Source organism: Mytilus trossulus, chromosome 3 (genome assembly GCF_036588685.1).
Source record: "Mytilus trossulus isolate FHL-02 chromosome 3, PNRI_Mtr1.1.1.hap1, whole genome shotgun sequence".
Lineage (NCBI taxonomy): Eukaryota > Metazoa > Mollusca > Bivalvia > Mytilida > Mytilidae > Mytilus > Mytilus trossulus.
In genome coordinates, this window is record NC_086375.1 from 23,664,994 (window position 1) to 23,677,139 (window position 12,146).

Genomic DNA, 12,146 nt, shown 5'->3' on the forward strand with positions numbered 1-12,146 from the left:
TTGACCTGTTGATTGTGGAGTCAAATGATACAATTAAAAATGCATTGTGAAATCCATTGTAACCCCTCCCCTATATCCCCCTAATAAAAAAATCTGCTAGCTTAACTACAGATAGATATAGGAAGATCTGGTGTGAGTGCCAATGAGACAACTCTCCATCCAAACAACAATTTTAAAAAAGCAAACCATTATAGTTTAATGTACGGCCTTCGACACGGAGCATTGGCTCACACCGAACAACAAGCTATAAAGGGCCCAAAAATTAGATAGTATGCTGGTATTTTATAGGAATACTTAATGTATTGTATAAATGGACACATAAATCTATGTTCATTCTTAAACATTCATTGAACAATGCATTTATTTAAAGTAAAATCAAATGTATCAATCCAAAATGTGTTTGCTAATTTCCATCTTTTCAAATGGCACACAAACCCCGAAACCACGATAACTATAGTCAGAATTCAAAATTGATCCATAACTTATATTCTTTTGTCTTTTTTTTTCAAAAATCTAGTAAAAATCGAAACTTAAGATCAACTTTGCTGATTATAATTCGATATATAAGGACCAGAACGACCAGACAAAGAGAAGCTCGACTTTGTATTGCATGCCTTTTATCTGAAACTACTACTGCGGTATAGTTATCTCGGATTTTAAGGTCAAAAGTATATTCAACATATTAATATTCGCAATTTGACACATCAAATTAGAACAAAACCTATGGAAGTCTAGAGGATTATCAGCAAATTACAGATTTCTCATCAACACAACAATCTCAGTTCAAGACAATGAAACAGAAGAATTACAGATGACGAAGTCCTGAAGGTTTTAGAATAGAAAACAGAACAAACATGAATAGTACTTGGTTAAAAGGTACAATAAAAAAAACTCACCACACTTCTCTATCTTCTAAAAAGCTTCACGGGATCTATCTTTATACCTCTAAAAAAATCCTTTTGCTTCTGTCGGCGATAGTTCGACGATAGCGTTGGCAGCGGAGATGTTTGTGACGTCGAAAAGAATGGAATTAGCGCAAGCGCAACGTTTTCTAGGATTCTTATTCTGTGGTAAATGTTGTAGGTTGGTCTGTTTAGTGTTGTGTGGACTGTTGCACGTTGGTCTGTTTAGTGTTGTGTGGACTGTTGTACGTTGGTCTGTTTAGTGTTGTATGGACTGTTGTACGTTGGTCTGTTTAGTGTTGTGTGGACTGTTGTAAATTGGGCTGTTTTAGTGTTGTGTGGACTGTTGTACGTTGGTCTGGTTATTGTTGTGTGCACTGTTGTACGTTGGTTTTCTTTTCGTCATTGTGTTGTCAGTTTTACGTCAACTGTGGATAGATATCGTATCACACAAGATGCAGTGAATGTATAATTATGTTTAGCTTATACAGATTTAAAAATGTGCAGTTAATGTACATTTTTACAGAGTTGCAGTTTATACAGCTTTAAAATATACAGTTTATTTACAGCTTCACATATGTACAGTTTATATACAGCTTTACAGATGTACAGTTTATACAGGTGTACAGTTTATATACAGCTTTTACAGCTGTACAGTTTATATACAGCTTTACAGATGTACAGTTTATATGCAGCTTTACAGATGTACAGTTTATATACAGCTTTTACAGCTGTACAGTCTATATACAGCTTTTACAGATGTACAGTTTATATACAGCTTTTACAGCTGTACAGTTTATATACATCTTTTACAGATGTACAGTTTATATACATCTTTTACAGCTGTACAACTTATATACAGCTTTAACAGCTGTACAGTTTATATAAGCTTTACAGATGTACATTTGATATGCATCTTTATGATTGTTCTGCAAAATTACTTGTACTAATAAGGGGAAAAGAAAGTTACGATCTCGTTCAAACAGATTAAGTACTCTGACTTCACTCTAAGCAATTTTTAGAATTTGTTGATACTATAACACCTATTTTTTCACTTGTATCTGTATGTTTTGTTTGTGTGTGCGTGTGTATGTGTGTTTTGTACCAATCATCGATTATTTTTTTAGATATAGAATAGTTGAGAGGTTGGAATACTTATTTATCTTGAAAATTTACACATTATTGTTCTTGTTTCTTCAATTTCAACGAAAATAAGGAGATGTGGTATGATTGCTGTTAAGACAAATTCACCAGAAACCAAAACCAAATCAACGCTAAGACACTGAATGGCTTACAACAATGAAAAAAAATTAATTCATACCGCAGTAAACTATAAAAGGTTCCAACATGACAAAATGTCAAAACAATTTATCCAAAACAGAAAAACAAATGGCCTGATACCAAAACAAATGAAACGTGACAAATATGACAGACAAGCAACAACAACCACTGAGTGACAAGTTCCAGTTTGGTTATAAGTGTCACATCTTTGGTTGTCTGCTGCATTTATTTGTAACTTAGAAAGACCGTCTGAGGGATTTCAAGAATATACGCAAGACATTTCATGGACGAACGAACGCGTCCTCTTCGAAAATGAGAACATTCAAGCAAAACAAGATAAAGTTTTACATACTTTTTTCAAGATGCTTTACCGATTACAATTAAAGTTAGTTAAAAGTTTGTACTAAGAGACAAAACTGTAAATTATTTAGACACACATGTGGTCATGTTACTATCAGAATCTAGTCAAAATTATTGGATTTTATTACTAAGTACTTCTGAAATATTTAGGAACTCCATAATTCGATTTAAGGATACACTGAAAACGATATTTTACATTCTTATTTCATAAAATGGAAGTCCTGAATAATTGAGGATATCTTTAAATCGAATAATAGAGGTTCTGGAATATTTCAAGAGCTTCTTTAAAATACGATAATTTTGAATACTGAATCCGTTTTCTTTAAAAGTGCATACACCCACTGCACTATTGATTAAAAGTGTTTGTATGCAGTAATTTTATGTTTTTATGTAACAAAAAACATTTGTTATGATAGGAAAATTCAAGTAAACAGCTGTCTCATTGGCAACCATTCCACAACTTTTTAATGTTAAATATGAAAAACAAAAAAAACAGAAATACCAGTAAGTTACAAAACACTTTATAACTTCCAGGAAAGACAATCACAATTATTTATACTTTTTATTAAAGTTGGTGAAATTTAAGTACTTGAGATTTGTAATAAACGGATACTTATGACGAGGAAAACATAATGAATTTGTTGTAAATTATGAATTGCAGTGAGGATAATGTATGGAAATGTCAAAAAAAGTTATGAGCATACACGGACACTTAGTCGGGTCAGAGAAAGTGGGTTTTATTGTTACCTTTAATTTACATCCTACTGCTTATCATAGGATAAGCTCAATGTGATCATTGAAATGACAAGTTATTAAACAGATAAAACATATGTTTGATCAAAACTCTTTCAGCAAAACTGTATTTTAGATTTGATAAACCATATTCTGCTTGAGGATTTCTAGTAAGTTACTGCAATTTAGTCCATTTTTGGTATGTTGTTGTAACTTACTTTAAATATGGCTAATACTAACAATGACCACTGCCCTTTCCTCGATCTTGAAATCTATATCACTAACGGAAAGCTGAAAACTAAATTTTATGATAAAACATGATTTTTCATTTTTTATCGTGAATTAAAATGCAGACTTCTTATACGTTCAGGTATTTCACATGCATTTTTTTCTGGAAATATTCTTTATAAAGCACAAAGGTGTCAGTATTCACCTCAGAAACTAAGAAAACCTTTGAATATACTTATAAAGAAGGGATATAGTTACGATACCAGGCGCGTATCCAGAAGGGGGGGGGGGGTCCGGAGGTTGGAACCCCCCTTTTTTTGGACGATCAATGCATGTGAATGGGGACATATAGTTGGAACCCCCCCCCCTTTTTGTCCTGGGTTAGGACCCCCCTTTTTTTTTAAATTGGCTGGATCCGCCCCTGGATACTGTTGTCAGGTCATTAAAGATTGCATATTTTGGCGTTAATATTGATTCACTTATAGGGTCTTTGCATCGGAACTAAACACAATTATTAAAAAACCAGTTGTTGGCATGACACGGCTTATGTTCTTCTCATATATGTTATGATGGTATGATACTAAACCCCTAATGGGAAGGATTGTGCCTGGTGTTCATATGATGAATTCATAATCTTTCAGTCAGTTTAATTGAAGTCTGGAGCTGGCATGTCAGTTAACTGCTAGTAGTCTGATGTTATTTATGTATTTTTGTCATTTTGTTTATTTTCTTTGGTTACATCTTCTGACAATAGACTCGGACTTCTCTTGAACTGAATTTTAATGTGCGTATTTTGTCTTAGATGCATGTTTTTTTTATTGGTTAAATTGTAAGTGGCTTTGAACTAGCTGTCAGATAAATGCGAGTACTCTCAGATCTATTCATAGTGTCTTTTTATGTCGGGATGTATAAGTACCCGGCCACGTTCACTTGTATTTTTGTCCATCTGATGAGTTAAGCCTTTTTCAACTGATTTTTATAGTGCATTCTTATGTTGTACTGTTATACCACTATCCAAGGTTAGGGGAGGGTTGGGATCCCGCTAACATGTTTAACCCCGCCACATTATTTGTGTATGTGCCTGTCCCAAGTCAGGAGCCTGCAAATTCAGTGGTTGTCGTTTGTTTTTTGTGTTACACATTTGTTTTTCGTTCATTTTCTTTTACATAAAATGATAAGGCCGTTAGTTTTCTCGTGTGAATTGTTTTACATTGTCTAATCGGGGCCTTTTGTAGCTGACTAAGCGGTATGGGCTTTGCTCATTGTTGAAGGCTGTACGGTGACCTATAGTTGTTAATGTCTGTGTCATTTTGGTCTTTTGTGGATTGTTGTCTCATTAGCAATCATACCACATCTTCTTTTTTTTATATGTATTTTTATGCGTTTACTTTTCTACATTGGTTAGAGGTATAGGGGAGGGTTGAGATCTCACAAACATGTTTAACCCCGCTGTATTATTGCGCCCGTCCCAAGTCAGGAGCCTCTGGCCTTTGTTGGTCTTGTATTATTTTAATTTTAGTTTCTTGTGTACGATTTGGAAATTAGTATGGAGTTCATTATCACTGAACTAGTATATATTTGTTTATGGGCCAGCTGAAGGACGCCTCCGGGGGCGGGAATCAGTTCTCGCTACATTAAAGACCTGTTGGTGACTTTCTGCTGTTCATTTTTTTTCTGGTCGGGTTGTTGTCTCTTTGACACATTCCCCATTTCCATTCTCAATTTTAATCATAAAATTTGATTGCCTCACTATGTCTGTAAAATAATTTGGGCCATGATCCCTTACTCTCAGTTCCTTGATCCCCAATCAAACCCTCCTTTAAACCTGTGTTTTTAACATTATATACATATATGTTGCTTGGTTGAGTTCTATGGTTGAGTTCTATGGTGAAGTTACACTTTGGAATCACATATGCTGTGAAACAAGCTCAACAAAAATGTTAAGACTGAACTATGAAATAAAGATGACACTCTCTTTTGTGCATTGTAGATAGTTTTATTCAGTGGTCAAGTTTTGTTTTAGTGATCTTCTTTATAATTTTCTTGTATCTGAAGAGCAGACAACACACGTACCTAAACACCATATAGGACATGATGCAGGCCAGGTATACCAAACCAATCAGATGTCAAACGTTTTTTTTTTAATTACGTCACTTATTCTGCATAAAATGTGAAGGTTGCAGAAGAAAGTTATTCTGCATAAAATGTGAATGTTGCAGAAGGAGCACTTATTCTGCATAAAATGTGAATGTTGCAGAAGGAGCACTTATTCTGCATAAAATGTGAATGTTACAAAAAGAGCACTTATTCTGCATAAAATGTGAAGGTAGCAGAAGGAGCACTTATTCTGCATAAAGTGTGAAGGTTGCAGAAGGATCACTTATTCTGCATAAAGTGTGAAGGTTGCAGAAGGAGCGCTTATTCTGCATAAAATGTGAAGGTTGCAGAAGGAGCACTTATTCTGCATAAAATGTGAAGGTTGCAGAAGGAGGACTTATTCTGCCTAAAGTGTGAAGGTTGCAGAAGGAGCACGTATTCTGCATAAAGTGTGAAGGTTGCAGAAGGAGCACTTATTCTGCATAAAGTGTGAAGGTTGCAGAAGGAGCAATTATTCTGCATAAAATGTGAAGGTTGCAGAAGGAGCACTTATTCTGCATAAAGTGTGAAGGTTGCAGAAGGAGCACTTATTCTGCATAAAGTGTGAAGGTTGCAGAAGGAGCACTTATTCTGCATAAAATGTGAAGGTTGCAGAAGGAGCACTTCTTCTGTATTAAATGTGAAGGTTGCAGAAGGAGCACTTATTCTGCATAAAATGTGAAGGTTGCAGAAGGAGCACTTCTTCTGTATTAAATGTGAAGGTTGCAGAAGGAGCACTTCTTCTGCATAAAATGTGAAGGTTGCAGAAGGAGCACTTATTCTGCATAAAATGTGAAGGTTGCAGAAGGAGCACTTATTCTGCCTAAAGTGTGAAGGTTGCAGAAGGAGCACGTATTCTGCATAAAGTGTGAAGGTTGCAGAAGGAGCACTTATTCTGCATAAAGTGTGAAGGTTGCAGAAGGAGCAATTATTCTGCATAAAATGTGAAGGTTGCAGAAGGAGCACTTATTCTGCATAAAGTGTGAAGGTTGCAGAAGGAGCACTTATTCTGCATAAAGTGTGAAGGTTGCAGAAGGAGCACTTATTCTGCATAAAATGTGAAGGTTGCAGAAGGAGCACTTCTTCTGTATTAAATGTGAAGGTTGCAGAAGGAGCACTTATTCTGCATAAAGTGTGAAGGTTGCAGAAGGAGCACTTCTTCTGCATAAAATGTGAAGGTTGCAGAAGGAGCACTTATTCTGCATAATATCAATTCTCTGGTGACCATGCTTGTATGAATTGTCTCTTTTTAAGTCATGAAAATGTTCTTGATTATGATTTGAGATTGGAAAGGATTTCATTTTTTATTTTCTAGCTTACATTTCTTGGTCTGTAATCCAGATTTGTTTTGCATAATTAACATGGTTTCTTTTGGCATGTTAAACATATTTTAAAAATATTATAGTCATCTTTATTTTAATTCAAGTTTGGCATCAGTCATCATGTTTAACCTCATTTATTTCTGTATGTGTCTGTCCTTAGTTATGAGCATGTAATACGGCAGTTTTTGTTTGTTGCTGTTTATAATATTTGTTTTTTGTTTAATGTTTGTTCATAAATTAGGATGCTAATTTTCTCTTATTTTTAATTGTTTTGCATTTACCTTATGGCCATTTATAGCTTGCTTTGCTGTATGACTTCTAATCATTGTTGAAGGCTGTATGGTGACTTATAATTACTTACATCCACTTTATTTGAACTCTGGTGGGTAGCTGTCTTATTGGGAATAATAAATCTTCTCATTTTTACATTACTATATCACTTTGCTTCTTAGTTGATTGCCATTGATTTTTTTTTATGTCAAAATTACAAATTTTCTCCTTACACTATAAAACATGTCTTAGTTGCACATAATTTGAGTAGAGGTCGGTTATGTTTTGAGAATAGGAGCCTCTGGCCTTTGTTAGTCTTGTATTATTTTACTTTTAGTTTCTTGTGTACAATTTGGAAATTAGTATGGCGTTCATCATCACTGAACTAGTATATATTTGTTTAGGGGCCAGCTGATGGACGCCTCCAGGTGCTGGAATTTCTCCCTACATTAAAGACCTGTTTGTGACCTTCTGCTGTTGTTTTTTCTATGTTCGGGTTGTAGTCTCTTTGACACATTCCCCATTTCCATTCTCAATTTTATTCATAGTTTATTTTGTATATTTTCCATGTCTCCTCTATTTCAAAATAATTTTTTGATCTGTTACAAAGTAGACCTTTAACAAGTATATAATTGTTCGAAAATAACAAGCCGAAAAAATAAGATAAATATGATTGGCATCCAGTGACAAAATATATTCATATCCCGGTCAAGAATGTGTTAATGTTATTTGAATGTGACACAAGCTTTGTACTATACCAAAAAACCTCAGCAGAATTCTTAACAAGTTAGTAGACCATGTAACTGGACATATTATTCTGACAGAGCCAATTAGTTTTTGCTCTTATTCCTAAATGCCAGTAACATAGTGGAGATGCAGGAAATACAAGTTTTCAAGTTCTCAATTTGATGCTGCCAACCACACTATAGGAATATAGATGTATCAAAATAACACAACTCCATTGGCTAAATATCAACTGTTCAACACACATTCAACCAATCACAATGTTTTGGTGTTGACTTTAGAAAATACTATTTAGCCATTGGGGGATCGAGGGGGAAAGTTCAGGGGGTTGGAAGTTTTTGGACAATCAATGCATTTGAATTGGGACATATAGTTGGAACCCCCCCCCTTTTTTTTGGGATGATCAATGCATTTGAATGGGGTCATATAGTTGGAACCCCCCCTTTTTCAAAGGGCTGGATTCGCCCCTGATTTAACATTATTCAACTCGGACATTGAAAATTCTTGGAATAACAACAAACTACAAAATCAGTTTACAAATATATTTTTTAAATTTGGCTTTCAATGCTAGTACCTCTAGTACACTGTACAAATAAATAATGAATACAAAAATGTACAGTCAAATCAAACATAACTATACAGTACAACCTCTCTGGTCAAAATGTACTACAATGGTTACAAGCTATTGCTACAAAATTATGTTTTTCTATGTAAGGAAATCAAAGTTCATCAAAGTATTGTAGAACACATTAAAAATGAAAGAAAGATATTCATCTGGATTATCTCCCTTCGTCAAACAAACATTTTCTGAAATTTTCATGTCATAATTATTTTTGAAGTATTTTGATTTGCTATTTTTTTTAAAGTAAAATGCTGTAGTTTTCTATAACAACCATTTTGATTTTTTTGTTTTAAGATTCAAATGTCTACACAAATAAATTAAACGAGGTAGCTGAATTTATGCAAGAAAACTAGAGACAATAACCACCTTATATTTATATATATTTAATAACCAGAAAAAATGTTTTCGTATATTGTAAACATGAAACCAGATCTATAATACAGTTTTAGTAAAGCCTCAAATACCTAATACTGAATTCTAGTGGAAAGGCACATTTTAAAGGGCATTATTCATATATCTCTATGAGCTAAAAATAAGTTGGATAACAAACAGGAAAGGGACATAATTTTAAGCATTGACTATGCTGGGTTATTAATGACAAATTTTCTACCAAATGAAAAATATCATTTCAGAATTTTGTGCACAGCACATATAAATATAACTTTTCAACATTTAAAAGTGATTTTCAAAAACAAAACAAAAAAAACCACATAAATATATGTAATCTTTGACTATCCAAGTCGTTAATGATAAAATCAAATTGTAAACATTTAAAATTTTTACATATTTCTTTAAAAAAAAATATGACAAAAATGTGTGAAAAACATGTATTAATGTTCTATTTTTAGTAAATGAAAAATGAAAATATTGCTAGAAAAAATCGTACTAAACACTAAAAATTATTATGATATTAAAATCTTGTTGACAATCTAACTGTGAATCATATTTAAATTCATGTTTGAAATTAATCATATAAAAATTCTACAGGTAGAAAAGAAAATACTTTACAAAATATGAAATATATTGCAAAACAATCTTAAATATTATACAAACATATAATCACAATATTGATGAAACTTTCCGCCAAAATAAAACATAATTGTGCAAATTGTACAGTCTTAACAAAAAAATATCACAAAAAGGCATGAAATAATGTAAAATAAACCTAAGCAGTCACACTGCTTAGTTTTACCGATGGTAATAAAAAATGTAGAAAAAATTGCATACAAAGTCTGCATTGCATACAAAGTAATGTTTTTAGCACTAAAGTTAAAAATAAGCACCAAGTTGAACTGAACACAATGTTACACCTCTGTTTGTTTGGGTTTGTTTCGACAAAAACACATCAGAAATTTACAATCAAAGTATGACTGGTTCCGATCCTCATGTTTACATATCAGATCTTTTGGTTTGACTTCAGATTCCTAAAAAATAAGATAAAAATGTTTAAACTCTCGCTGTTTGCAACTTGATGCTTTATATGGTGGGCCTAAAATAGCTATTCAATTCAGCATGTTTTTGTGAGTCACTATTCAAATTATATAATATAATGTCTTCCTATGATGATCTTTATAAAAAAAAAGGTTCTTGTTTATCAATTCTTTTAATTGATTGATTGCAGGCAGCTAAACATGCAGAGGCAAATATTTCAATGCTATAGGGCTTTGATGTCAACTTTGAGTGCCTTTATTGAAACTATATATAAAAATCTCTTGAGCATTTCTTACATGGTTTTAAGTTTAGTATACTATGCTTTGAATGAGAAATATGTGCTCAAATACCATGTTAGAGGGGGGATAGGAGGGGTCCTGATCCTCAAATCCTGGGTTTAAAAACATGAAATCCGAACTTAAAAATACGAAATTCCTAGGTCCCAAAATCCAAAAAAAATGAATTCCCGGATCCCGAAATCCTGAGCTTAAAAACACCCGATCCCGGAGTCCCAATAAAGGTCCTATCCCCCCTCATGTTAACTTCATTGAAATACTGTATTATGTAATAGTGTAATTTAGTTTATGTAACAGATAAGTTCAATAGTCAGGTTGACACCTTTCAATTCTAGTAGTCCCTAACCAATTGGTAAAGTTGGCCAATATGAATGTAATAAATTATTTAGACTTTTTAATATTCAAATTCAGTATGATCCAAACATTTTGCAAATTAGCCATACCTAAATTTCACAAATACTTTTACCAAAAACTACAAACCTGTAATTCATCCTGTCGCCGTCTGCCCAATCTTTCAACATCATCCATGTTATATGATTTGATCTCAAATGGTTCCTCTTTTATTTTCTGTATCTGTCGAGTATCAACCCAGGCTTTTGATGAGGGACTTTTCTTCCCTTCACTGTCAGATCTAGCAGGCGCAGATCTACTTCTTCTTGAACCTAGGGTTAAACATAAATTTGTAAATTAATCGTAAGGAAAGTGACCATGTATTCATATCAATAACTTTATTACACACATAAGGTTAAATGCACACAAATGAAATCTGACATCAGACAATTTTCAGTGTAATTTTCTAATATGCTAGAGTTATCCCCCCTCTACTGGTATTCAAATCATTACTATCTATTTCTAAGTTTTGAAAAGGCAGTTTGAATAAGAATAATTAATTGTGTATTTGAATTAACATGGATACTGCAAGATATGTTTATTCATGTAAAAAAGTTATAGATAATAAAACCTTCATTACATTACTTAAGTTTAGTTTCTTGTGATATATCTTATCTGATTTTAAACAACATTAAACTTTTACATGTTAATTCTGCAGTTCTTTCTTAATAAACTTTAATAAGTCTTTTGAATATCAAGACAAACAATTTGAAGTGAATTTTTATGTTTCTGATACATTGTATTTAATTTATGTGTTCTCTAAGTACTTTCATGAGATATCTATTTTAGTGCATTAGTTGATTGATAAACACCTTGAAATTTGACAGTCTATCGAAAGTACTTTTTGAATATATTTATTTCTTGAATGAAAATCTTTTAATATTGAATTCAAAAACCAAATGTTCTGATAATTTCACAGGCCACAAAAAATGGTGTTGCTTAAAAAAGTTCTCAATTTCAGACAAGTTCAGGTACATGAAGTATGTGTTCAGTACGTACAAAGTACTGTTTTATGAATAAGACCTTATCATAAGTAAAATCTTTTAACAAAATGTCACTTAAATATACATCAATGGTATAATATATCACTATCCTGTATTCGCAAGAATTATAGGTCTTTTTACGACTTTTTAAAAATTGATGTGTATCATTAGATTTTCTGTATATTATTTTTCTGCATAAATTACAGATGTAAATGAATATTATCAGGTAGTAAATCTTTTGAATTTGTTTGTAACCACAAAAATAACTTTCTAAAGTGGAAATTACACATTTTCGATTTGATGAATGAAAGTATCGGAAACAATTTTGTATTAATGAATTTGAACTCCACCAACTTAACTTTTATTTAGAAGTAATAACATCCTGCCTGCTTATTAAATCACTTTATTATCCGTTTTTATATTTATGCTCGCAATGTTTTTTCTGCATC

At 32.7% G+C, this 12,146-nt stretch overlaps 1 protein-coding gene across 4 annotated transcripts in view; it reads right to left on the reverse strand.

Moving 5' to 3' along the window:
- Positions 1-8,503: 8,503 nt before the first annotated feature.
- LOC134710693 (kinesin-like protein KIF26A) overlaps positions 8,504-12,146 on the reverse strand; it is a 131,793-nt gene continuing 128,150 nt past the window's right edge. For all 4 annotated transcript variants that reach the window (XM_063571082.1, XM_063571081.1, XM_063571080.1 and 1 more), the window contains 2 exons: positions 10,805-10,986; positions 8,504-10,021 (listed from right to left, as the gene is read on the reverse strand). In XM_063571082.1, coding sequence (XP_063427152.1) covers positions 9,902-10,021; positions 10,805-10,986 — 302 coding nt within the window. In that variant the 3' untranslated portion in view covers positions 8,504-9,901. The remainder of the gene's footprint in view (positions 10,022-10,804; positions 10,987-12,146) is intronic.